The 27,401-nt window shown below is 43.8% G+C and overlaps 1 protein-coding gene across 4 annotated transcripts; it reads left to right on the top strand.

Annotated features, from left to right (window-relative positions):
- Positions 1 to 160: 160 nt before the first annotated feature.
- Positions 161 to 27,401, top strand: mapk8b (mitogen-activated protein kinase 8b). 4 transcript variants are annotated; one of them, XM_080468133.1, is made up of 12 exons: positions 161 to 634; positions 7,633 to 7,813; positions 9,862 to 9,991; positions 10,435 to 10,493; positions 13,001 to 13,139; positions 16,191 to 16,356; positions 20,394 to 20,465; positions 21,491 to 21,673; positions 22,498 to 22,622; positions 23,265 to 23,328; positions 24,591 to 24,668; positions 26,167 to 27,400. In XM_080468133.1, the coding sequence occupies exons 2-12, from the start codon at positions 7,692 to 7,694 to the stop codon at positions 26,181 to 26,183; spliced, it is 1,155 nt and encodes a 384-aa protein (XP_080324259.1). In that variant the 5' UTR covers positions 161 to 634; positions 7,633 to 7,691; the 3' UTR covers positions 26,184 to 27,400. The 4 variants fall into 4 exon arrangements, with proteins under 4 accessions (XP_080324259.1, XP_080324257.1, XP_080324260.1 ...); XM_080468131.1 differs by having other exon boundaries at positions 295 to 634; positions 26,172 to 27,393; XM_080468134.1 differs by lacking the exon at positions 20,394 to 20,465 and adding an exon at positions 18,271 to 18,342 and having other exon boundaries at positions 343 to 634; positions 26,167 to 27,401.

Genomic DNA, 27,401 nt, shown 5'->3' with positions numbered 1-27,401 from the left:
TAAAGTTTTTGTTTGATTGTTCAATTTAGTGTTTTTTTTTTAAGTGGATGGAGAAGAATTAAGTAACAGTACTCTTGATTGACATCAAAGTGTAGAGTTTTTATGTGTGTGTGTGTGTGTGTGCATTCAGAGTAATATTAAATATTTATAAATTCCTTAGCTTATCGTTTCAGAACGCTGCAAAATCAGCAGGTGGAAACGCGCAACCGCTCTTGAACGCGACTTCCTACGCCGACGGGCGGAGGAAGGAGCGCTCAAGAACGCCTCGCTGCTCTTGAACACTCCTGCCCCCGCCCTCCGCTGCCGAGCGGAGCCGAAGGAAGCATCGGAAGACTGATCGGAGGACATCGGAAGCTTTCGACGACGGTCGGAATGAAATGGCAGAAACTGTCCGTGTCACGGAAGCGCCGAGATTAGGTTACGTAGAAGCTACACATGTATTCTGCGGCGGTTCTGGCCTGCTAGTGTGAACGAAACCGGAGAAAGGAAAGGCGATTCAAGAGCTGCTTTTTCCTCCTTTTTTTCTTTTCTTTTCTTTTTTTTAAAGAAGAAAGAAAGACTCCCGTCCTGGTTCGTTGAGACTCCGGCAAGGCTTTCAAGCGGGTCGACAGTGTCGGAATTAACCGGAGCGGGGGTGAGCTCGATACGCGAACACAACATGTTTGTGGTGTTATTGTCAACTGTTAGCGGCGCCTGGAAGTGGGTCATAATAGTGTATTGCCGCGGTAGCGTGTTCCTCCGGCACACACACGACAGGCAGGACGGGTCCGGCCTAAACGGTGCAGAGCAGCCCGGGCTGAGAGGCGACACTGCGGGGAGGGGGAGCGCCGCCGGAGCCCTCCCGTGTCGGGGGCTGCACATTAGCTTCAACCTGCCTGTCACATAGGAAGTGGTCTGCGCCAGGAAAACGCTTAAAAGTGTGGGAATACACCCTGGGTTTTTTTTTAGTTTTTTTTTAGTTTTTTCTAGCTAGCTGCCTGTGAGTTTGACTCGTCTCACATCCTGCACGGTTTTGCCTCAGCATGCCCTCAGAACGTGATATCTCAGCTTGCATCGAATGTTAGTTTCTGTTTTTGTTTTTCCTCTGTATAGTGATATTTGGTTGATTGTAGGTCTTTTTCAAACCGTCGGCCAAGAAAAAAAGGACAGCGGCGGTCAGCACAAAATGCACCAGGAAATCTGACCCCTGCACCAAAAAGTGGTCTGCAGAGATGGGATGAGTTGGGCGATCTATCTGATTTTTTCTGGTGTCGCCTGTTAATGTTCATCCTTGCTGCTGCCATGTGCAATTCAGGGGGCTTTAAAAAGAGGCTGTAACCTTGGAACAGGTCAACAGCCCCCCCCCACCCCCCTCCACGGGGCAAACAGAGAAACGAAGGCCCAGTTTACACGACTTTTCAAGTGAAAACGCATAGGTTTTTGCGTTTTCGTTTCAGAAAAGTTTTGCGTTTACACGCCAACGTTTTGAAGACAATGGCCGTTTACATGGATATGACAGAAACACACTCAAACCTACGTAGTTGGCATGCCAGGCCACAAGTTGGCACTTGTTTGGCCTTGTAATGAAACCACACAGAATGATACGCTATAAACATTGTTATTACATTGCTATTACAATGGCGAGTACGCCGACATTCGTATGGAGCGATGACAAAATTGGATTGCTGTTATGGGAGAGTCTCAACTATGAAACTACCAAGTCCCAGGAGAATATGGCCTGAGAGTCATTACACTCTGGAGGCTACCTTTGTTGTTATTTACCGTCTTCTTGCACATGTGCAGAACGACTATGTACAACAGCCGCAGTGGCGGCATTTCGGAAAAATTGTGTTTTCCTCTCTCTGCGCGGAGACAGAGAGTTTTCATAAACTTGCAATTTCGGAGTAAGAACTCTTTCGGAAAGTTCCACCTTGGGAGCCGTTTTCAAGAAGTTGCATTTTCAGTTCTCTAAGCTCCGTTGTTGTGTAATCGGACACTCGGAACACAACGGAAATGTTCCATTTTAACCTGAAAGCGTTGTGTAATTTAAGCATGCATGCTTGGGAAACCCTCCCCCCCGCCCCAACCTCCCAAAAAAAACAAAACAGGGAGGACATGTAAAATTCCTCACAGAAAGGTGCCCAGACTCGTATGGGGACGTTCTTCCTGTGAGGCAAGATTGCTAACATTTACGCCAACATGTCTTTTAAGTCAGTTAATTTCTAATATGGAGATCTACTCTGTTTCAAATCAAATCGTCTCGTACAGATGTTTGGAGGCTGGAGTCATTAAAGCCTGTGTGCTCTGCAGCATACCTGTTCTCACACCTTTGAACCGCCTGTTGTTTCTGTGTCTATTTGTATTTATACCTCCGCTATAATTCGTTTCAACAATTTCCAAGCACAGCTGACTCTTGGTGATTGCTATCATTATTGTGTGTTGGATTTGGAGCAGGGGAGTCAACAACATGCTCGCCACTGACGGCTCACTTTGATCACAAGTGGCCGGACCTGTAAAATCCCTGTATTGTGATCTATAAACAATCAAGATTCTAAATGTATTTCTCATATGGTAGTGCAAAGAAAAAAACATATATATGTAAATGTAATTCAATAGCTTTATAAAAGACTTAATGTCCCCCGGGGCAAAATACAGTTAAATATCTCAAAAGACCATGTTGACTATTTGTGGTGAAACTATTCTCTTTAAATATTGTTGCAACAGATGACTCTATTCTTCTTCTGCTGTAATAAAAATCTGCAAAAATACTTGAAATCCACTGTGGATTTGAGTTGAAGTTCTACACTTTGCCAGGTCGTCCACATTGGACTCGCCGATGGATTGAAATTTGTCTCGCATGCTGTTTGTTTGAAACTATCACAAGAATTTAATGACTTTTTTTTTTTTTTTTGCATGTTTTACTGACACATTTGCATATTTTTGCAAGCATAACAATACTTACCGGGAGTGTACCACAGGTTCTCTTGAGGCCCAGTTTATGCAACGTTTCAAGTAAAAACATATCGTTTTTGCAATTGTATCTGTTTACAGACCCCTAAAACACAACGAAGGTTTTCACTTTCCACGAGGAGAAGGCCTTTCAGGAGGTTGAAGGAGTGTTGCCTCTCATTATTTGCACCGTTTCATTGAACCTAAATTGAGTGAACAGAAGTTTTGTTCTTTGCAGAGCAATCGCGGCGATTTGTCTTTACACAGGAGGATTTCATTCTTAGTGATTGAGAGATGACCTGCACTTTAAACAAACAAAACTCAACACAATGATTTCACTTATCCGTGCTGAATGTAGAAATGTTACAGAAAATGGTTGTGTCTTAAATTACCCGTCACGTGATTTGAAAATGTTCCATACGAGGGCAGTGTGAGAATAACAGAATTTTGAAGAGCTATCACGGTAAACATGGAATCTGATACTAAAATTTAACCTTTTTTTGAATCTATTTGAGGACAGCTGTGGTTGTTTACCTCCAGAAATCTTATCAGATGTCGACTCCATTGGTCATATTTAAAGCCATCAGCACACGACAACAATAGATACTCTGCTCATCACGTGTGTGTGCAGCATTGAATGCACTTGGTCTGTTGTTTCCTTTTGGTTGTTTTTATAAAAAAAAAAATTTCTGGAACGCAAATGAGTAAAGTGACCCTGTTTTGTGAAAGTGGAAGTTCTAGCTGAACCAAAACTGATTTCTCCTCGCGGATGGTGAGAAATGCAGTCGGTTGAGGGTCTTTATTGGCGCTGATGGCGTCCTTCTGGGCCGTTATCAGCAGCCGCTACTTTGGCCAAACGCGAGTGCTCCGTAGATAAAAACCAAGCCGCCGAGATGACCTCAGAAATTGTATTTGTGCGAATAAGACGTGAAGTGGAGCAGACCTGTGGCAGCAGCGAGAGGCAGATTTACTCCCGGGAGAGGCGGTTTGATGGAAAGCTGTGGGAGGGGAGGCTGTGGACGGTCTGGGCACGACTGCCAGTCCAAAAGCCATATCTGTCACTTTTCTGACACACTTATCTACTCCTGGCTGTCGGAACACTTTTCCTGCCGATTTTTTTTTTTTATGTGTATGCGAATATGCATGTTGGCATGGGATCTTTTTCAGACTGGAGCCACCGTAGATCCCAAACGGTCAGAGAGTCGGAGCATTTCTCTCGTTCTGGTGGATAGAACCCACTTTAGTTACTGAGGTCGCTCGTTCAGTCAAGCGTTCATTGATTGCTTTTTCAAATATGCCTGACTTTGACGCGCTCCGTCATGTCAGCGAAGCCCCGTTTTCACACGGACCCCCCCCCCCCCCCCCCCCAAAATGCTGTATGTAGGACTGGCAGCCGAAGCCATATTCTGCAGCATTCACATACTCCTTTGAATACTGGAGCACAAGGATACACTCTCTCCCTCCAGTGTGGCCCATATTGGATTTGTCAAATGACATTTTCTAAAAAAGCATGTCTGAAGCTGGCTTACTTGTTATTTCTGGCCCCGCTGAAGCGAGATACCCCTGGCAAATGAAGTTGACATTTGTGCCGCTTGCTGCACGAGGATTCATATTTACGTGAAAAGGCTTAAGATTTTTCTTTTTTCTTTTCCCCCTGTCAGCCATGGGTGCAAGAGTTAATGAAACTGGATGCAGCGTAAATGGAAAGAGTAACATCAGAGTGAATACTGTGGAGATAAAAGGTGCTTGAGCGCATCAAGGTTATTTATACATGTTTGCTGCAGTTTGGAAGCAAATCACATGCGAGGACTTTGCTCTGGTTGGTCTGCATTGTCACTTTAAATTCTCAATATTATCTTTATAGTCAGTCTACTGTTATATTTACCATTAAAGCTCATATTGAGTGTCGAGAAACTGTCCAATCACAGGTTGGAACACAAAAGTTTAAACAGTATGTCATTGATTGACCGTCATTTAAAGCATGCTTCAAATGTCTTTTAATCTCTTGTGCGTATTTGGTTATTATTGTTGAATTTCTCAATTTCTGGAAGGGTATCTTGACGATAAACATTTGTAATACTGCGGTAACACTACGGACACAGAAGGATCGGTCATGAAACTCATTGGCAGCGTTTATTTTTCAGTCATAAATAGAAATTTGGCACGAAGATCCATCAGAGACTCCGACTGATTTCAAGAATCTGTACAACGGGTCAAGTTTTAGTATGGAAATAGTATAAGTGTGGTAGGTGGACAGGTACAGCAAAATCTCATGAACCCATCCCTTACTAAAAATGATTGAGATCTAGTATCTGAGTTGTGGAAACAGTCCAACAAACCTGCACAGCTCATCTTTGGAAAGACCAATTGGAGTTCTGTGTTTGTGCCCGTGTATTCTTCAGTGCTTTTCCCGCTGTGAGATAAAACGACCACTTTCAGGCTCTTCCGAAGCGTGAGCCGTTTCTCCATCCAAGACGGTTGACAAGGTTGCGCTCTGGGAGACGGAAAAAGACGGCGCTTCCTGATCAGAGTCAAAGCGACTGAGGCGGGGGAGACGGAGGGAGAAGCGAGGAGCACAAAGAAGAAAGAAGAAAGCCGCCCGTTCAGATCTGCATTGTGTGAGCCAGACAGCTCCTCGTTGACATTTTCCTTCAAGAGGAAAGGACGACAAACAAATTGCTTTATCTTATCTCTCAGCAAACGGTTTGTCTCGTCAGTGATCTACATGGGGGTCAAATTTTACTTTTAACTTTGTCTTGCAAGGCTGTAGTTCAACCCGAGCCAAAGCCAACGGCCAAGATCTTCATGTAGAGAGGAGTGGACTGGAGAGAAGGGAAGGCTCTACTGGAAACGAAGCGAGCAGCTCGTCTGAGAAACGGGGCGGTCAGCTCGTACTCCGCGGAACGTTGAGCTATCAGCACGGAGCCGACCTCTTCACCACAGCGTTCCTAATCCCTCTAATGATTTGTCATCTTCATACCCAGCGTGAAGCCCGGCTTCCTGCTTCCTCTCTGCCTCGATCGCTGCTCCATCGCCCCTGACCTTTTGGATTTCACATGCAGCTCCTCGAGGGTTATTCCGCTGATTTCTCCAGCTTAGTCATCGCGGCGGTTTGGTTGTACGGCCGCTTCGACGTGCTGCTACTCGTGAGCGCTTTTTGGTGTTTTAATTGGGCTGAAGAGAAAGCAATATGAGCTCCTTGCCGTTGGCATGCCTGCGCTGATCAGAATAATTCTCCCAGTTTAAAAATATACACACATTTTATTAACACTCCAGCATCAATAATGCTGAACTGGACACGTCTACTGTACTGAGTTGTACAACGGGGCTGTATTTTATTACTTCATACAGCTTTACACTCAGACCCTCTATGAACAGTAGCTACAAATGTGGCTTGATGACTTTTTATTCTGGAGAGTCATTGATCCTGAGCACCAGCCTAAAGACCATCAGCCAGATTTATTCACGGAATATTTCAAACGCTCGATCTCGTTCCACATAAGTCCTCCAAACTTCTCTCTTAACTGTAATCTAGTAAGACAATTCAAGAGTCTAAACAACATGGGCAACTTTCCTATTCTTGCATAATGATACTTGCTTCAAAAGTGTCCTTATATTTAAATTCTTCTTAATCTAAGTTATGTGGGAGTAGATCTTGTGGGGTAAATGTCCTAAACTGTGTTAACATCATAGAAGGGGCGAGAGCATGTCTCTGTCTCACAGGACTGTTGTTTACTCTTGTACTACTGTCTGACGAGCTCTGTAGCTCCCACTAGTGGCAGTTGGGGGCTTGACGGTTAAGGGACTTTTTGTCCAAATAAATAAAAAACTAAGGCCATTTTCAGACGATCCCGACTGAAAATGGCAAATGACAATGGTGCGGTTTCCTCGTTAAACTTGTAAAATCAGTTGTGTCCAAAAACTGCTGACATCTAAATTATAGAGCATCTTCCCAGTAGCGTAATGTTTTCTGAACTCACCAGGCAAATGGGTTATTAAACAGTGCTTACAGTTCAACCCTCGTTTCACTGCCGCACCACAGTAATACAATGAGCACAGACTCAAAAGCAATTTTCAGTAACTAGTAATTACACAGATTTTTCAAAAGTAAATATTTTCCGTGAGCTTGCACGACACTGGTTGTTTGTTATTCCAGCACTCAACTCACTGTTTCACAGATCACTTTGAATGGAAGAGGCCGTGTAAACCAGTACTTCTAATGTGCTCACATGAAGCAAAAGTAGGACGCTTATCTCTTATAGAGTTTCTATATGTAGTTCGTGTCGTGCTGGGCTACCATTTTGTGTGTTAGAGTTTTTATTTCTTCTGTGAGTCATAACAATAGGTTTCCGCTAACCCCCCCCCCCCCCCCCCCTACCGAGCTTCCATCAGAAATCGCACCATGCATATTCATATTTGCATATATGAACAATTTGTCTTGACCTCCTTGTTTATTCAAAGGCTGCACGCAAAGGCATATTTAATCAGCTAACATCAAACTCTTTAAAATAGTGTTGAACATCTGTTCAGCTCATCCATACAGCTTCCCGCTGTGCATAGGTATTAAGGGATTCGTTTTGTTCTGTTTGAAACGGGTAGCCCATAATCAGCAGTGCCCTCAATGCTCTTATCTGTAGGATTATTTTTTTTATTATTCTTCTCTAAGTCAAACTTGACCTATCCTCCTCTTCATCCCCCCTGCAGCTCTTGAGAGGTGATCTCTCCTTTGATGCCCAGCCGCAGCGTTCGGCCAAGGCTTCACCATGAACCGGAACAAGCGTGAAAAGGAGTACTACAGTATAGATGTGGGCGACTCAACTTTTATGGTTTTAAAGCGCTACCAGAACCTCAGACCCATCGGATCCGGCGCACAGGGAATTGTCTGGTGAGTATGATTTCTTCATATCGGAGGTAGCAATTTTAGCTTGTGTTAAGCAGACTCCATCTCTGGATAATTAGTCGATGGAGATAAGTCCCATTTGGTGGGGTTTTCATGAAGCTTGAAGTGCCATTGCCCCACAGTCGAGGCAAAAAAAAGCAAAGTTTCTCATCATTTGGTTTGAAAATCAGTCACTCACTAATCACGCTACAAACTTTTCGTTTTGAATTCATAGCGCGTTCCATTAGTCCTCAAAGCTGGTAATTCCCAGGTGTTTTCGGGATTGCAGAGCAGAAGTTGTAGAACTCCAAATGGGAAATTTGAGTTTGAATACGGATGACCTTGAGGAGTCGGAGTTGATAATTCCATTAGGTTGAGTAGTGCGAACTCTGTGATTAACTAGTTAACAAGTTAAAGAAAAGCAAATTCTCACAAAACTGACAAAGTTTAGAAACAGTCCTATTTTAAACACTGTCCCTTTAATGTTATTGATACGGATTATATGTATTAAGAGCAATTTGAAGCTTTCGATCACAATCTTTAAGAACCGTATTGGATTTTTGATGCTGCTGAAGTACGACGCAGTACTCTGAAAGTTAGCATGTGGCGTGTTGCCTTGACGTGTTCGAGTTGCATTATCATCTCTCAAAGTTTATATGCCTACCATGTCAAATTAGCTCAAGCGAGGCTAGCGAGCACTGCTAACAGCAGCGGCGGTCGTTAGCGTGGTTTATGTCTTATGTTTTATTCAGACGCACCCTACTACAACCTTGTTTTAATTTTATACAGAACACTCCTATGAACCAGCAGTGGTTTAGCAAGACATCTTAGTTTCCATCTTCGTTGTCTGATAGCTCTGTAGCTCCGACTAGTGGGAGAAGAGCGCATGACAGTTGGGTTTTGTTTTGATGAATAAAACACAAAGTGATTGATGCTTCTGGTGCTGACTAGTCCGCTGGGGGACATTTACTGGTTGGCGTACTAGTTGTACACGTCTCTACATTTATCAGTGCTAGGTTTGGAAGTTGTATTTGCTCATAGATGTATTAGTGTCGTAGTGGTGCGTGTGGAAGTTCTTCCCAATTAAATACAACAGGGTCGTTTTGATATAACACTTGGGGAAAGCTCGCGAGAGAACAGAATCCTGTTATGGTTTTCAACAGTTTGTGCCAAGAATTCTTAGTTCTGAGACGTAGATAGAAGTTAAGGCTTCCGAGTTTGAACTTTTACTGGCTCCTGGTTCAAGAGGTTGATGAGTTTTGACGTGAGAACCTTTAATTACCATATGAGAATTGGTTTCTGCATACGTCTTGCCATGTGCACTGCTTGCACATCTATCATGCCAGGGGCTGATTGATCGGAACGTCAAAATATATAATTAAGTGCCAAAGCGGGGCGGTCTGCAGCAAACAGCGCCCTGATCTCATAACATAAGCTAACCAAGATGAACTCATCCAATTTCGGTGCTGTCATCAATCCTCCCCGGGTCCTCATACCAGGTGGGAACTCAACGAGAGTGATGAAGACGAGCGCAAGTCAAGAATAGCAATTAATTATCAGCATCTGCTGTGTTTCTTTTACGTTGGCAGAAAATGCTTCCTTCTTTTCCAACTTCCTGCATACCCAACGTGCGACATGTTCCATTACTCGAGAGAGAGAGCCGACTGGCCCTCTGTGTTTCGGAACGACAATTTGAAACGGGAACATATGCTGACCGACACGGAAATTGAATCCACTGATGCAGTTTGTTACACTATAATGATTGAAGTAGTGATACAGTGTTCCTAAAATAACGTCTGTGGAACTGCGTGTGATCGTCTTGCACGTACGGACCTGTCACGAAGCTGCGCTGCTCTCTGATAAAGTAGGAGGAGCCTATCTGGAGCGCCCGTTTCTATTTACCTCTCAGCTGGAGGTGTGAATCACTCTCGCCTGCAAATACGCCTGAAAATATCTGCCTCTTGGATCAAAACTTCAGAATGATGGGTAGATTGCACCGTAGGCACACGCGATGTCTCGTATTCTGATCATCTTGTGTTCGTATTTCACCACAGTTCGGCCTACGACCACAACTTGGAGAGGAACGTCGCCATCAAGAAGCTGAGCCGGCCCTTCCAGAATCAAACCCACGCCAAGCGGGCCTACAGAGAACTGGTGCTCATGAAATGTGTCAACCACAAAAATGTAAGATGGCTTTCCTCCTCCTATAAAAGACCCAAGATCGTCCTTCTCCTGGTATTTATCCGCTGAATGTGGAATTAGCTGCACAAATACCTCACAATATATAAGTAATGATTCAGTTTGCGAAAGCAGCAAATACCCATTTGAATGGCTAAAATGAAAGTCTGCTTGAGGAAATCCTGGCCTGTATATAAAACCAAACATCAATGTGTGCATCCTTTTTTTTTAAACCTCGCAGCCTCATCGCCGGCACAGTCGGCGATTAAATATTGATATGTGGTCCTATTCAGAGCCACTGCGGAGTCGGTAGTGAAGCAGAAGGCTGCTCAGTTTGTTTTCCTCGGCAGGACGTCTTCCGGATGTCCATTGCGACAGGATATACGTTTACATTACCTCGGTGCTTCGATCAGACAAACCTCGGTAACTGTGCTTTTTGTTTCCCGCAGATCATCGGCCTCTTAAATGTATTCACGCCGCAGAAGACACTGGAAGAATTCCAAGATGTGTGAGTATCACAAAACCCCCAAAGCAGCTGCATAAATCCAGTCAGGACATCCAGGCGAGGATGGTCTCTTTTTTTATGTTTGTTTTGTACTTCAGGGGTCCAGCAGGAGCTCAGTAGAGTGATATTGTCTTTCATAACACATGAGAGGAGATGCTACTGAGTGGACCTGCACGATCAACCATAACAAATGAGCAAATGTAAGAATTTGAGTTTGAAACAGACCAAATAGTGACGGCTACCGGACCGCATCAAACAATCTCCAAAACTGCAGCTCTTGTGAGGTTTTTCTGAAGTGGTCCAAGGAATGACAAGTCACCAAGACTCCACCTGAAGACTTCACAATTTGGAGAGTCTGCATCTTATATGTTGGTACCTGATACCATAACACACTTTCCCAGGTCCAGAAAAGTTGATTCCTGGATCTTTATCCAATGGTGGTGATAATGTCACGCCTGAATCGAATATTTTCGCACAGAAAGACTTGATTGATTTAATTTGGCAGGTATGTCGAAAACATTCACGCTTTCATTTAGCGTGGTTCACTGTCGTGCTGCTGTTCTGGGAGGTCATGCAACAGGGGAATGGGGATTAAAGGAAGAGCAGAAATGGACAATCTGCCTCATTGATCGGCCCTAAAAATGAAACCTCATCGTGTTCAGCCGACTATACACACGCCGCAAAAAAGAAACGATGCAGCAATTTGATTATTATTTTTGTGGGCGGCCACAAGCAACTGCAATATATAGTCATGTGATCATTTATTGATGGGCCTTGTCATTTCTTCACGTCTTTTTATTTTTTGTTTTTCTTGGGCATGGCTTTTTTTTTTCCCTACTCAAAACTCACAACATGCTCTACATCGCTCTCTTTTTAACCAGACTGTGGTTATTTGGATAAACAAAGACCCTGTTTACACAACAAGGTTTTTAAGTAAAAATGGTAAACTTTTGTTATGCTTTGTGGGTCTGAAATGCGCTAATTGAAATCCGGCTTTCAAGTTGGAACTTTTTGAAAACCCTCTGGTTCTGTTGACACTGGGTGGAAAAACACAACTTTCTGAAAACGCTCCCTCCCCGTAGAAATGACGAAGATTTTACTTTTCTGCAAAGCTGATACTGCGCATGAGCACTACAGCCGTAGTAAATAGATGCTGTTCTTTCTTTTGAGACCAAATAGCGAAAACAATGTGTTTTCACTTCAATTGTTCTTAAACGGTGCCAAAGAATCCCCCAAAATTGAGCTCTGGTCTTGTTGATGCAGACCAAGCTGTAGTAAGGTGAAAATGTTTCATTGTTGGGGGGGTAAAAAGAAAAGAAAACAAATCTACGAGAGACGAGTTTGTCCTCATTCTTATATAATTTCTACATTTGTGTGAACTTCTGCCTTCACTAAGAGCATCGCCCGGGTATATTTAGCCGGGTCCTCGATGTATTTCGAAGTCGACAAGATGTCCATGCAAGTGGAAACTGGCTATAAAATCACAGAGGGGAATACTGGACCGGGATGTGGGGGAAGTGATGGTTTCACCGAGCACGACGGGAACAAACATGATTAATGCCATCCTCGAGAAGCTCAGGGCGCGCGTGCGTATGTGTGTGCGACTCGGATCGCGCTGCCCTGTCTGCCTCATTGGAGCTAAAAAGGAAACCGGACAAATCATAGCCAGAGGGCTGCGGGGCGAGCGCACAGCTGCGAGGACGAGGAAGGAACGCTCCCGCTTGGCCCCGTGCGTTCTCCAAATGTGAAGTCGCACCACAGAGTGCACGCCGGCACTTTTTAAATAGGGATTTCCGCATATGCAAACACTCGACCTTGCACCTGACGGCGCTCGTCGACGGCGCGTTACCATTCAGGCAAGCGCAAAACCTGACTTTGACGGCGTGGAGACGGCAGACGCCGTCGCCAAAGTGTCGCTTTCAGTGACGGAACAAAAAACTGTCGAGAGGTTTCTTCGCTCCACGTAGGAGGTTCGAGGAGACCGATGATGTAACAGCTGCCAGATAACATAACGTCGTCGGTGTTTCGAGGAGGAGAAACCCGTACTGTCACTTCCCAAATGCCAGGCAGAAGAATTGCTGCGTGGGGGAGGAAGTAACAAACCCAAACGGAGCTTCACTCTCATTTCTGCTGGAATCAGATGAAAATCATAGGCAAGAAACTTACAGCTAGAAATGTCTTGGTTTTTTGTATGTAATTTGCTGAAGCAGTAGATTTATCCTCCGTTAATGTCATATTTATTAATCCCAAAAAACCAAAACAATGCTGGGAACAGTCGATTGGTCTTATTTCATTGTTGTAACAGTTATTTGGGTTGTGGTTATCAAAAGAACACCAGATATTCTCTCATTTGTTCTTCCATGTCTAGATAAATAAGTCTTTCACCATGTTAAATGATTTCTTTCATTGACGTGTATTTTTGCACAAAACCCATAACAAAGTGTCCTAAGAGCAACAGTTTGGGGAGAATTTGAGCCTGCTGTTTGAGCCCCTGTGGTTTCCCCCTGCAGGTATCTAGTGATGGAGCTGATGGACGCCAACCTCTGTCAGGTGATCCAGATGGAGCTGGACCACGAAAGGCTCTCCTACCTGCTCTACCAGATGCTGTGTGGAATCAAGCACCTGCACGCTGCAGGCATCATACACAGGGTTAGTCATGTGTTATTTTGACTGTGTTTTCACATGTTCTCAAAATCCGATGGCTGAGCTGACATCGAAAGGAAGACTGACAAAAGTGTGTAGAATAAGAGGAAGGACATAGAGACGGACGTAAGGGCAGAAGGGGATGGAATAATATCCATCCATCTTCTGTACCCCTTCATCCAGGTCATGGTGTTTGGCGCTGATCCCAGATGATTAAGGGCAATGGGAGGAAAGAAACAGAAAACACAAGGGTGTGAAAAGACCCCTCTATTCAGAGGACCCCCACCATGAGATACTTCTCCGATGATTTGTCCCAGTAGAATATATAAGGTTACTTTTCACATGAATGATTGATATTATGATATTATCAGCTTTGCAATGTGCAGTAACACCCAATCATCAGACGTGTAGAACTTGTTTGTGGCTTCAACAAATGGCTTTCATTCCCTCTGAACTCCTCGGGTGGTTTAATTTCAACAAGTGACGACGCTCTGTCATTTTGTATGGAACGTGGATGGCGAGACAGATGAATTGATCCGTGGGGAATGGATGAGGATTGAATGCATAGAGTCACAAAGGGATGGATGGGGTGACGTGGAATGGAGGCAGTAATACATAGTGGGATCGATAGAGGGATTGACTGATAGGCGTGATACGGAAATGGGTGTATAGAAGAAAAGTGGTGAATGCAGGTAGGCAGGGATGGATAAGGAGGTTGATGGATGCGATCGAAGTAATGGACGGAGCGATCATCCAACTCCAGCAACTCCATTAGGAACGTGATGCTAACGCACTAATGTTTCACTGGTCGCGTGGAACGACACAGTCAGGGGGATCAAAACAACACTCGTTTGTCATGTTTATTTGTTACCTGCGTACGTTTTTATGTTGATATATTTGCGTTGGTGTTTTTACACATTTGAATATTTCTTCCACTGAAGGCGTTCATCAGCTGCAGTAATTGAAAGCCCATTAATGCACTAACCAGCATGCATAATTAATAACTCGGGACTCCCTCCCATTGAAAGGTCAGCCAATTGAGCTTTGGAAAACAAAAAAAATAATTAATAAATATATATATATATGTAAAACAAGCTTTGAATTTCAATGTGGTAGCTGAAGAAAAAAATGTATGCTTTGAAGAAACTTATCATTGTAGTTTATTGTTTTAACTGTGAGTCCGACTGTTTCCTACCACCCAAAGAAAAAGGAGCCAGAAAGAGGTTGGGCTGCTCAATTATCGTAATTTCAATGAAACACTGGCTGAAGCGTGGTGTGAAAAACCAAACAAAAACTAACGAGACCCAGTCATAACCGGGGGGAACTTAAGGGGGTGAGAGAAAGAGCACTGTTACGTGAAATGTCAAAACAACCAGACATTAACGTCGTTCGCACAAGTGTTATCGCAAAAAGAAAAGAGAGCATATCACTTGTTCACCCGAGATCGTGCAGCTCTACTTCGAAGAACCAGGTACTCGTGTTCACCTTGGAACAACACACGCGCACACACGCATATATCCTCGGGGCTCACGGTGACAACACTCTGTCCATCACCCTTACTGAAATCTGCAGCAGTAGATTAGCTGAGCTCCTCTTGTTCGACGAGGCAGAACTAATTGAACCACAGGCAGAGCCAGCCGGCGTCGATCGGCACGCGAAGCTTTCAGGTGAGCCTACGACGCGTAGGTCCTGACAGATTTGGATGATTCTCCCCTGAGAGGAGACGAGCAGAGACTCACCACCGACTCTAGAAAATGGTTTCCTTCCCTGCGAAGGCACTCAAGCCTAATTAAATTGCCTCGATAATTAAGACGTGATGAAAATGGTGAATAGGAAGGACACATTAACGGTACTTTATGGCCTGTGTGAGATTCTCGTCAATCCCCGGCTGTCATGGCCGACGCGTTCGCCTTCACAGCTGGAATATAACGATCAGTAGATCATACCTGAAGGCAATGAGCCTTGACGACAGGGTGCGTTATAGGCTGGAACGATGAAGAGAGTTTGTTACTGTGGATCTCGTTTGTCTGGATTTGCTCGAAGAGAACGGAGATACAGATTTCTTTTACTAAACTGGGAATAGATGGGGGTGAATGAGCCTCCCTTGCCGGGTATAAAAGACTGAATCTTTCCAAAAAACTCTTCTCAGCAATACGACCATGTATTGTTTGTGATGTGTTTGAAGTTTCACAGATGTTTGTTCCCCACTTTGAAAAGCAAATCACTGAAATGTCTCCATGTAATGGAGAGTTTGTGTTTTTCTCTCAGGTTTCAGCACATTAACATGCTACACTGATCCTGCAGACAACACAAGCTTGTATTCAAGCCTTTCCCCTCCATCGTGTTGCAGATTTCTAAAACTAACCAGGCTGAAGCACCGGGGAATTTAATATGCTTTTAATCAGAATCGGGGCGGCTGCTGCGTGCTGCTAAAAAGTTTCCTCTCAGCGTGAGGTGGTACCACATGTTGTCAACTAAAGCAGTGAGTCCTTTGCCTTTCGTTGCCTCTGGTCTTTTGCATATATGCTTGGATTTGTTCTGGAGTCTTTCTATGGTGCGGGAGACAGGGACGGCATGGTTGAAACTCAATACGATCATGAAAAACCAAAGCAAATCCTCAAACATCTCAACTAAACGTCGCCTGCATTTTCTGGCAAGATGACCTGTGTGGAGGAATGTTAGATTGCAAGTTTCTGTTGTGTTTTGATGGCGCTGAGCAGAACAAATAGCGAAGTTCAGCTAATGCGGTTAGTTACTCAGTTATTTCGGTTTTTCGTGATGAACAATTGTTGAAAAAAAATATGAAAATATCAAAAGAATTTTGAGAAGCACATCTAGGTGTCGGGCCCCGTTTACACGGCGTTTCAAGTGAAAAGGCATCGTTGGTTCATTTTCCTTTAAGAAACATGATTTGGTATTCCAAACAGAGGAACTCATGAAATTCAAATACATTTTGCGTAATGATAAATCAAAATAAAAAAAAAAAAAGAAAACAAACTCAAAGTTTCTGTTTTCCAGATGATTCAGTTCATGTGACTCCATTGTTTTTCTGCACAGGACCTGAAGCCCAGTAACATTGTGGTGAAGTCCGACTGCACACTAAAGATCCTGGACTTTGGCCTGGCCAGGACCGCCGCCACCGGCCTCCTCATGACGCCCTACGTGGTGACCCGCTATTACCGCGCCCCCGAAGTCATCCTGGGCATGGGCTACCAGGCCAACGGTGAGTGAGGGAGGGGGGGGAACGGAGCGGCGATCAGCCCGAATAGCAGGAGCTGCTGCCTGGCCCGCTGCATGGCCCTCACCTCCCCTGAGATGATGGAAGATCACTTCCCAAAATACACACACACACACACACACACACACGTACGCACACGTACACACACTTTCTCTAAAGGTTTCCCCTCGGGGGGGGGGGCATGCGGGTGCTTTGGAGGGAACCTCCTGTTCGGAGACAGCAGTGCTTCAGCATGTGTCGCCTGTCCTGAGCCTCAGTACAGCCGGGCTCCGTGGACTCAGGCCACTGTGCATGCCGCAGCACTCTCACTTTGCACTCCCGCTTGGAAACTGTTCAGTGTCTGCGAGATGGGCTCTAAAGAAGAAGTTCAGCACATTCGGAGAAATGCTGTCTGACGCCAAACTCATATCTGTCAATTAAAGACCCCGAGCCAGAGTATGTGTAGAATATTGGAAACCGATATCAGAGGGAGGAGATTATTTAAAGGTCACAGAAATGTGTGGAGACAGAGTTTAAAGCTGGGATCTCCTTTTGCAAGTTGTTGTTTTTTTTTCTCACCCTCTCGTGTGGGAGAGACACGAGATAGTCAACACTAAAACATTTATACAATACTAATAACGTTTTCTTATTCTTATCATGGAAACTCGCACACGCACGATATACCGCAAATTTGGCACGCCAGGCCACTAGTCGGCGCTGTTGATTATTTTTGGAATGAAACCCACAGAAGTTCAGGGAAGAAGAGTAACTAAAAACAACTGAAGTGTTTGTTGCTCAACTCAAGTCACTTGGAGATCGCAGTACTCGACAACATTGTCACATGTTAAACTGATGTTGTGCAGCCCGACTGGAAACCAAGTGCAGCGTTGTGGTTGAGGTTACAGCGTCCAATTAAAAAAAAAAGGGAGGTAAACAGAGGCTATAGCAACAGTGGTCACAGTTAGGTGCTTTACTAGAGTCACCGTTCTAAACTGTGATGACGAATTGGCAGATTGTGAGTGTGATTTTAAACCCACATGATCTATTCGTCACTAGTGTACAATTGCCGTTACCAATTATGTACCACACCTGAATCGTTCAAGACCAACAATAGATCCGCTCACGGCTCCTATACACGGCGTTCTGATGCAAGTCTTCCCCAAAGGAAGGGCCGCGTTACGTCGATGCTTTAGTAGCTGGATTGGAATCTGATGGAGAGCCGCACCTGAAAAGCTCCGAACCAGCTGGCAAATAAATGGCATTCCCTCGACGTGTCAAAGACGAGAACCCTGCTACTTTTACTTCATCATCTAAACACAACTGTAGCACGGACCAAAGAGCTGCGAGGCACCCAAATACAGAATGTCACCGAGTTTAGAAGCACTCTTACCTTCACAGCTTATTGCTTCCTTTGTACAATTCATAGTGAGTACAATTATTCAAGAAGAACAACACACGTGTACAATTCTAACATTTGTCTAATAACCCGTATTGGACACCAGCGAGCTACGCTCAGGCTCGGGTGACATTCGTTAGAAGCATTTCAATTTTACTATAGTTGTTGGAAGATTGTGATTAAAAGGTTCCAAAATGGCTCTGAAGATGCACAAAACATATTGTGGACAGTGTTTCAAACACATGACCAAACTGGCTGACTAAGTTTCGATTGAAATCTTTGTTTAGATAAGAAATGAGTCCGGGGCTGAATAAAATCCAATTCATGTATTTTGAGTGAAAATCTCCATTTTGCACACACACTGTACACTTTCTATCACAAACAAGCTGCGGCCTCCTGGAAACTCTCATCTTCTTCACAGAAACTTTCACACTCATTTTTCCTGCTGAACCTGTTGTCTTTATTTCAATTCTTTTCGCTGCTTATTCTCTTTCTTCCTCCCTTTTTATGCTGCGCGTATGTAGTGGATATTTGGGCTGTGGGCTGCATTATGGCAGAAATGGTTCGCCACAAAATCCTTTTTCCGGGAAGGGATTGTATCCTTGAGCTGCTTGCAGCAGTGTCTGGCACCGCTTCTGAAACCGACCCAGCGCCCAACACTTTTTTTTTTTTTTTTCTTTTAATGATCTGTCTTCATTTCTTTAACATCAAACGGATTGCGATGATGAAATTCTGTCTCATCTCCACTTGTAACCACCCTCCTCCTCTTATATAAACACACACACACACACACACACACACACACACACACACACACACACACACACACACACACACACACACACACACACACACACACACACACCTACAAGCACCATGGCCATCAGAAGTGACTGAAATCCAGTAAAATGTTAGAATATCAAAAATAAAAAAAAATGCATGAAAAGTGTCAGTCATCATGGTTTGGGGACCACATCAAGCCCAGTGTTCAAAAAATGTAGCACGTCCAACATTTTCATAGATTTTCTAACGTATATGAGCACTTAGAATATGTTGATCTTGAATATACACGCATACGACAAACCTGAAACTTTTGGAAAATGGTCAGTCTAAAATCATGTGTCACTACTGGAGAGTCTGTTACCGTAAATTCCAGACTATTGAGTGCACCTGAATATATAAGCCGCACCCACCAAATTGGAGTTGCATGATGCACCTGAATGTGAAAATCGATAAATTCGCCACGCCATTGTTTAAGCGTGTTCAAAGCGTGTGAAAAAAGTAGCGGCTTATAGTCTGGAAATTACGGTAATTACGTTAATGTATCTACACAAACTCAACCTCATAGTATGACAAACACGACGGCTACAACAAGCGTAGCTTTTGCTTTTGCATAACTAGAGGCGCTGCTGCCGTCTGAGACTGAGGAGTGAACCTTAAAGTCGTGTTATGTCCCTCCAAGCGGTGGAATTAGGACTAGAAGGTACTTTCAGGTTAGAATGACAATCATCAAATCAAGGAGTTGTTTAGTTTTTTCTGGACATTTTACAGTTTTGCATGACGAGGCATCATTAAAAATCTCACATTGTTGCTGCTTGTTCAGATTTAGTCAAAATATATTTAACTGTAGAAGTGTTCATCATGTTGCCTAAAACCAATGGAAACATTTGAGTTATTTTTCGCCCTTTATTTTGCTTTAATTTGATTAACCGGAACCTGAATTGGGCTTAACGTGGCCCTAGAACCATAATGACTTTAACAACCGCCCCTCCGGTGCAACGATTCATCTGTTCGTATGTGTTCGTATCTTTTCCCTGCATGTGACTTAGTGTACAGTATTTAAAAAAAACAAAAAAGATAAAGGAATTCACGGAGCAGATAATTGTATTGTGTAGGGATCCAACAGCTGCCTAAAATGTTTTTTTTAAATTAAGTTTTAGGAAAGACTGTTAATTATTTACTATTAATTATTATCGTTATGCTTCAAAACTCTTTCACTTTTATAAACCAACATGTTTAACTATCTGTTTAGCTCCTCTCACTGTTTTTAAAAAAAAAAAAGAAACCGACTAAAGCGTGTGAACAAATTCGTATTCTTGATTTTAATTTATTTTCTTTAGCTCTTCTCACATACTCTGCTGCTCATCCTACAAATGCATGATCCCTAACAAATGTGGCGCCATCAAAAGGACTTTGCAGCAGCATAAGATTTGTGATCACACAAAAAAATAAATAAAAAATCGTCCCTCAAACACTCATTTCTTTACTTTTCGTGCTTTTCCATATCCAGCGTGTGAAGCAGCCAGGATACAGAGGAGTCGAAATGCATTTGAACCCAAAAAAGAAAATCTTCTCGAAGGCCTTGAAAGTCAGTCACACTTTTCAAAGCTGATGATTCACAGCACCTGAACAAGAAAAGCTATAGAACGCGTCTCGTCTGGATAATCTTCCACCGTTCCTGCATTAAGAGAGAGTGCACTCAGCTGCATGCGGTCCATTTACGTGTCACACACTTCACCTTGCACGTACATCTTTGTGTTTATTTTCTTTTCTTCAGTTTATTTATTTATTTTTTATTTATTTTACCTTTGTTGTTTGAGTCCTGCATGCTAATTGGGTGGTTGTCATTTCATTTTTTTTTTTTCAGTTGATGTCTGGTCTGTTGGCTGCATCATGGCTGAAATGGTCCGGGGTAGTGTGTTGTTTCCAGGCACTGATCGTATCCTTGAGCTGAACCTCCATCCAAAACTCCCCCTCCCCTAAAAAAAAAAAAAAAACAACAAAAAAATGCTGAGTTGCCTCGTCCTTTTGTCTTGTTCACATCTTTTCACACATGAGGAGAATCAGCAAATAGTTAATCTTAGTTTATAAGTTTAAAAAAAAGAAAAGCTGAGCAAACGTGTCGAGATAAAACTGAACTGAATTTCCAGGAAAAAGAAAAACTTGGGCTGCAGGAAAGTAAACATAAGAGGCTTTGTACTGGTTGAGGTCAGGAGATAGCAGGAGAAAAACAAACAAGGTGACACCAGGTGATAAGCTAATCCACGGGCTGCAGACTTGATAAGGATGAACTACTACGAAGGCACAGAGTGAGAGAGAGGGAGCGCCGACTACTGGAGAGAGAGTGCCAGTGACTTAAACGGTAACAGCTAGTAACAGTTTGACGCTAACCCAAAACAAGCTAGCTTAAAAGTATAAAATGTTTCAAGGAAAGAAAAAAAAAAAGACTGCTAAATTAATTGTTTTAATTGTTCTCGAACTGCCAGTAATATGTTCTGAGGACGAGCAGGCTCCCCGCGATGCTAACGACTGTGTAGCTGTTAGCTCGACGCGACTGTTTATCGGTGCAACAACAGTTTTGACGTTTCCCGCGACTTCTCCTTCTCGTTGCTACAGATGAGTAAAGATGTGAACAAGCTTTTCTTGTATGTGTTACATTTGTATTTTTTGTTGTGTGTGTGTGTGTGTTTTGTCCTCGACGGGAAAGCATTCATTTCCAGCATCTGGGCGTCGCCTCACCTGCGCAGATGTTTGAAATGATTTTTCGTGGCGGTGTTTTCGTCCCACTCCATCCTGAGCGCTCTCTACAGGATCAATGCGTTTGAACTACGTAGTTCTCCTATGTACGTTAGGAACCAGACCAAACCGGAACTGTGAAGTCAAAAACCCTCAAAACGACCCCCCCCCCCCCCCCCATGTTTAGCCGATCGGCTCCGAATCTTTTCTTAACGACGAAACCACAAGATATCGACCAGTGGAACAAGGTGATCGAGCAGCTGGGGACGCCGTCCCAGGAGTTCCTGATGAAGCTCAACCAGTCGGTGAGGACCTACGTGGAGAACCGCCCGCGGCACGCCGGCTACAGCTTCGAGAAGCTCTTCCCCGATGTCCTGTTCCCCGCGGACTCCGAACACAACAAGCTGAAAGGTACGGCTCCTCCAATGTCCCGCCGCTGGGTTGTACATTTCGCTATATATATATATATATATATATATATATGAGGTGGACTTTCTTTCTGGAGCTGTGCTTCAGTTTTTTTTTTTTTTTAGCAATTCAAATAATTTTATAATCTTTTCCCTGATGTAGAATTTATCGTCTTTTTAAAAAAAAATTTTTTTATGGCTTTTGTTGTATTGTAGGGATTAAAATAATAGGTCCTCTGTGGCTTAGTGCATCCAAGCAGGAGTCGAGTGCTCTTAACCTCAGTTTGTTTCGCTTCTCTCTACAAACGTCAGCTGACGGCAAAGCCCGAGTGACACATCGGCTTTTAGCAGCTGCCTCAACATTAAGCGCTTATTACCGGAGCCGACAGCTCAGGACCGAGTTGTTTACCGTGAAGAAGAATTTTTACCGCCAGTGGGTCTTCATGTGGGAAGTTAGATGAGATGACAAGAAGACTCCCAGCAAGCCGCCGAGCTGTTAAAAAAAAATGGGAGGTTTGGGGGGAGGGGGGGGTGAAGGGGCTCATCTTTTTATGTCCTCAATAATTCGCGGAGGTATGACAAAAAGTGACGGCAGCGCTCTGCCCTTAACTTCTCCGCTCCAACCGCCTCGACACAATTTATGCAATTTTCTTTCCCCCCCTTGTTTTGCACCGTTCCCACAAGCTCGTGTCATATACCAAACAATCCTGCTTTCTCCTGGTTTTCTTTCTTCTTGAGTTTGATAATCGCATGTTTGTTTCCGTCTTTGTGTTTTTTGTTTTTGTTTTGTTTGTTTTTTTTGGGGTTTCTCCCCTCCCCTTCCCCCAGCGAGCCAAGCCCGAGACCTACTATCCAAGATGCTGGTAATAGACGCGTCGAAGCGGATCTCGGTGGACGAGGCTCTCCAACACCCCTACATCAACGTGTGGTATGACCTGACCGAAGTGGAGGCGGTAAGTCGATACAACCTGCCGTCCAACTTCTGATGGTTGAATTTTAGGAAAGCTTTAGTGGACTGGTCTCACGAAGGAAAATGCTGACAAATCAAAAAAACAACATTATTTCAATCATAAAAATGCTTTTATTGGTGCGTTACGGCCATATTTATGTAGTTAGGGGTAATATACTAGAAATTATGAATGATGTGTAAGAAAATTAAAATCTCAGCACTGAAGTGTTTCTTTTGGAGCTCGGGTTACTTTTCGCTCACTAAACATTGCAGAATCTCTGTGAAGGACTCGGCACTTGTAAATTGTCTTTTGAAAAGATTCCTCAAAAACACCTATTGCAGCAGTGAGTAGTGCAGATTCTACGCAGACCGGTCTCTCCTGACTTCTGCCTCAGGCAGACAGGCTGTTAATTCCAGTCCTGAGATAAAGTTGGCATGGAGGAGTTCCTGGTTGCTTTTTGCTGGAAACGACTGTGAAAGCCAAGGCAGGGGAAAAAAAGAAAGGGGTCAGCATTAAGCGGCAGCTTAACACTGCAGTTTTCAATCAGGAGCTGAGTCGGACGGTTTTCACCTCATCCCACGTTGTTTTAAGTTGGACTGGAATCGTTTGAACCGTCTGCTTACATGTCTTGTGGTGTTTCTGCAGCCTCCGCCTGTGATCACAGACAAGCAGCTGGATGAGAGAGAGCACACAGTGGAGGAATGGAAAGGTAGGGAGGGAGGGGGGTGTGGGGGGTTCTTCTCTCTTCTCTCTTCTTTGATAAGTCGTCACAAGCACTCAGTCGTTTGCAGCGTGTTGCATAAGGATGGACAAACTTTCCCCTCAAAGGGAATCCCCAGCTTTCCTCCGCAGTCTGCGCAGAACAAGCAAGTGTAAATGTGAATAAAAGCAGACGACACAACCCGTTAGTCATCTCGGACGTCGTCACGCCTGACTTGAGGTGATTAATTAATTTATTTATTTTTGGGCCGCGTGGAGAAAATAGAAAAGCGGAGAAGAAAGACGTGAGTCACCTGAACATCAGCGAAGAGGCCACAGTGTCTGCGAGGCGATCAGGAACAGATTAAAACTGACTGCTGGGGGTTCATGCATGACGAGATCTCCCGTGTGTCCTCGGTACGCAAGTAAACTTTAGTAAACCTAAACGAATCACACTTTAATCCCCGAGGGGGAAATTCCTTTTTCCACATTGAGCCGTCCTATTTCTCGAATGGGAGTTAACGGACTCGACGGAAGGTTCTTGTTTAGGGATCAACATTTTGGAATCGCGTATAATTAATTCTTCAGTTAAATGAAGCACCTCATTTTAACAATGTAAAATAATGTTACACCCCCGTTTGAATCTTTAGCACGCCCCTGGTTGGGATTTACTGCTCCAGGCTTTACCACTGCCACTGGACGATCTGCTGGAAACCTTGCGTTTTAAAACAAACAACACTAAATGTGCATTTTGTTGTTGTTGTTCAGTTTTAGAACACTAGAAATCACAGTCATGAGTAGAACCTTGAAAACTGCTGATGGCTTTTATTTCAATCTTTGCAAGACTTGTCCTCCAGCGCTTGGCGCCACTGCGTTGTTTCGGGAAACGGTCGTTGGAGAGGGGGTTGTTCTTGATAGTCTGATTGGAAAACTGCAATCAAACAGTGTGTGAATGTAACCAGCAGTGGGCCTCCCATTGACCCCCCGGGGAACGCCGTAGGGAAAATGGTTCAGTTGGCAAAGAGGAAAAGACACTCCCTCCATGATTGGTGACTATTTTCCACCGGCCATGTCCAGAGAGGAAGTGACGAGATGTTCACACATGAGGCGACTTATTGATCCGACAGATCGCCTGAAACGGTTTAACATTTCCGACAGCCGACAATCAGAACCCCTGGTTTGAAAAAAAGACTCGCCTCGTTTTTACACAGGTCAATTTTCAGGTTTTCTACTCGTTGTCTACTCGTACAATGATCGTGTTTTGTGTTGCAGAGTTGATATATAAAGAGGTGCTGGACTGGGAGGAAAGGACAAAGAACGGTGTCATCAGGGGACAGCCAGCTTCCATTGGTTAGTGGACTCCATTGTTTTAGACTCGGGACAAATGTCTTTTTCCACTGCATTTTTCTGTAAATTTGAGTGAAGTTTTTACTTAAAATGTCAAAGTTGTACCATTGGTAATCAAACGCTGATATACTGCAGTGATATTTGAGGTTAATGAAACAAAATTAGACCAAGACAGTGAAAGTATTAAAGCTGCGACGTCTATTACACTTCAGAGTAATCAACAAATACTGAACCAATTCGCCACCTCATTGAGGAATGTATCGCGTAATTATGTCACGGTCTTTCTTTTGTGAAGAGCTCTAATATTGAATATTAGGATGTTTAAATTATGAGTAAAGTAGTCACAACATGAGTAAAGTAGCCATGTTATGTATGTAAAAGCAATGTGAGTAAAGTAGTCACAGCGTGAGTACAGTAGTAGCTACGTGAGTAAAGTCGCCACAATGTGAGTAAAGTCGCCACAACGTGAGTAAAGTAGCCATGTTATGTATGTAAAAGCAATGTGAGTAAAGTAGTCACGTGAGTAAAGTCGCCAAAACGTGAGTAAAGTCGCCAAAACGTGAGTAAAGTCGCCAAAATGTGAGTAAAGTAGTAGCTACGTGAGTACAGTAGTCACAACGTGAGTAAAGTCGCCACAACGTGAGTAAAGTCGCCACAACGTGAGTAAAGTAGTCACAACGTGAGTAAAGTCGCCACAACGTGAGTAAAGTAGTCACAACGTGAGTAAAGTAGTCACAACGTGAGTAAAGTAGTCACAACGTGAGTAAAGTAGTCACAACGTGAGTAGTCACAACGTGAGTACAGTAGTAGCTACGTCAGTAAAGTAGTCACAATGTGAGTACAGTAGTAGCTACGTCAGTAAAGTAGTCACAACGTGAGTACAGTAGTAGCTACGTCAGTAAAGTAGTCACAACGTGAGTAAAGTAGTCACAACGTGAGTACAGTAGTAGCTACGTCAGTAAAGTAGTCACAACGTGAGTAAAGTAGCCATGTTAAGTATATAAAAGCAGTGTGATCAAAGTATCCACAACACGAGTACAGTAGTGGGTTAGGGTTACACGATTAAAGTAGCTATGAGACGAGTAAAATAGGCGGCAAAATGCACAAAGTAAATCACAAATGCAAAAAGCGTAAATTGTAAAAGCATTAATACACAGCCCGAAATACGTATACGATTGTATATGACACGAAATAGGGCAACACAAATGCACACTTGTACAATTCAAAGGCAAAAGTGCACAATGGGAAAGTACGATTCAACAAAGCAAATGCAAAGACACAACATTCACGTAGTGAACCACACAAATGTAAAAAGGTATAACACAAAAGCGGATGCAATGCAACTGTATAGTCGAGCAATGCAAAGCATGAAAGAGCACAAAAGAAATGCATGAGCAACGGCGGTGCAGGAAAACATGAGAGCACCAGCATAAGAAGAGATAAGTGCCAACTCCTGATGACTCCTGATGACTGACCACGGGCCTGTTCCTGCTTTTCATAGCACAGGTGCAGCAGTGAGCAGCAGCCCCTCCGCGCCCCCCTCCACCTCCGCCCACCCGTCCCCGACCCACACCGACGGCAGCCTGGAGACCGCCGGCGCCGGCGCCGCCCTCGCTGCTACAGCCACCGGCCCCGTGGGCTGCTGCAGATGACTATCATCTACACCTTCCTCTTCCTGTCAGCCCTGGACCGGGCCCAACCCCCCCCTCACGGTCACCTCCAAGGCCGCCAGTCCCTCATTGGCTCCGCCTCCCACCCGCTGTGTCGGCGCCCCCTCCGTGCTCGTCTTCAGTAGTGTAGCGTTTAGCCAGATAGCTGTTTGAGAAAACATCTCTGAAAGGACAGATCTTTCCCTCCCTCTCTCTCTTTTTTTTTTTAATGACTTATTTTTTTAAATTTAGGATTTCTTTTCATTTTAATTCTTTGCTGTAATTTATTGTGGCATTTCTTAATATTTTTTTCAGAAACCTAAGATAAGAGAATTTTTATGATTTCACTGCGTTGTGGTTTCTACAAACTGTCAGTGAAAAACGGAGAGGAAATATCTGTAAAAAAAAAAAAAAAAGAACAACAAACAAACGTTTTACTGTGATCTATTTTTCTGTTGAGTCGTTCGTTCCACTCGTAAGCTACTGCTTTTACAACTTGCCATATATATGTAGACTTGAGTTTGTACAACTTTAGAGGTAGGTGTAGTGTTACCTTCCATCCACGTTTTACAGCGAGCCATCGAAACCTAATTTAATCGGAGAACGGGCCGTCTTAGTAACCGTTCATCCCATTTTAGATGGATGTCACTGTATGCCGACGACATACACGTCTATATGGGATCCTTTTTGATTCGTTTTGTGACATTACAAATGATAGCTTCATCATTTAGAGATTCCCAGTGTGGCATTCGAGGCTGAAGGAGCATTAGCAGGCCGGGCTGTAAAGTATCGACCACATGGTGGATCCTGGTCGGCGGGATTGTTTTGAGGACGTTTGGAATGTTGTCGGGAGAGGATTTCCGTTTGTGGTTTTGTCGGTGTTCGAGACGTAGAGCTCGTGTGAAGTCGGTGGCGAGTAGAACGTGCTTCGGTCAAGTAGGGAATTTGTGACGTCGAGAAAAGCGTGCGAACGTGTCGGTGTTTGTCTGAAAAAAGAAAAGAAAAGATGTCCGCCTTCCGCTCTCAGATCCCGGGATTAGTAATGTACTGTTGGAGAATTTGGAAATTCGCAAATAAGTAAATGTTA

The sequence above is a fragment of the Lipophrys pholis genome (genome assembly GCF_963383615.2).
Source record: "Lipophrys pholis genome assembly, chromosome: 1".
Classification (NCBI taxonomy): domain Eukaryota; kingdom Metazoa; phylum Chordata; class Actinopteri; order Blenniiformes; family Blenniidae; genus Lipophrys; species Lipophrys pholis.
This window is presented reverse-complemented; position numbering and strand designations above follow the sequence as displayed.

Excerpts from the sequence above, each read along its gene's own strand:
- mapk8b (XM_080468131.1), top strand. The coding sequence starts at position 7,692 with ATGAACCGGAACAAGCGTGAAAAGGAGTACTACAGTATAGATGTGGGC. Across the intron at positions 7,814-9,861 it reads GGCGCACAGGGAATTGTCTG|TTCGGCCTACGACCACAACT; the intron begins GTGAGTATGATT and ends ATTTCACCACAG. Across the intron at positions 10,494-13,000 it reads CTGGAAGAATTCCAAGATGT|GTATCTAGTGATGGAGCTGA; the intron begins GTGAGTATCACA and ends TTCCCCCTGCAG.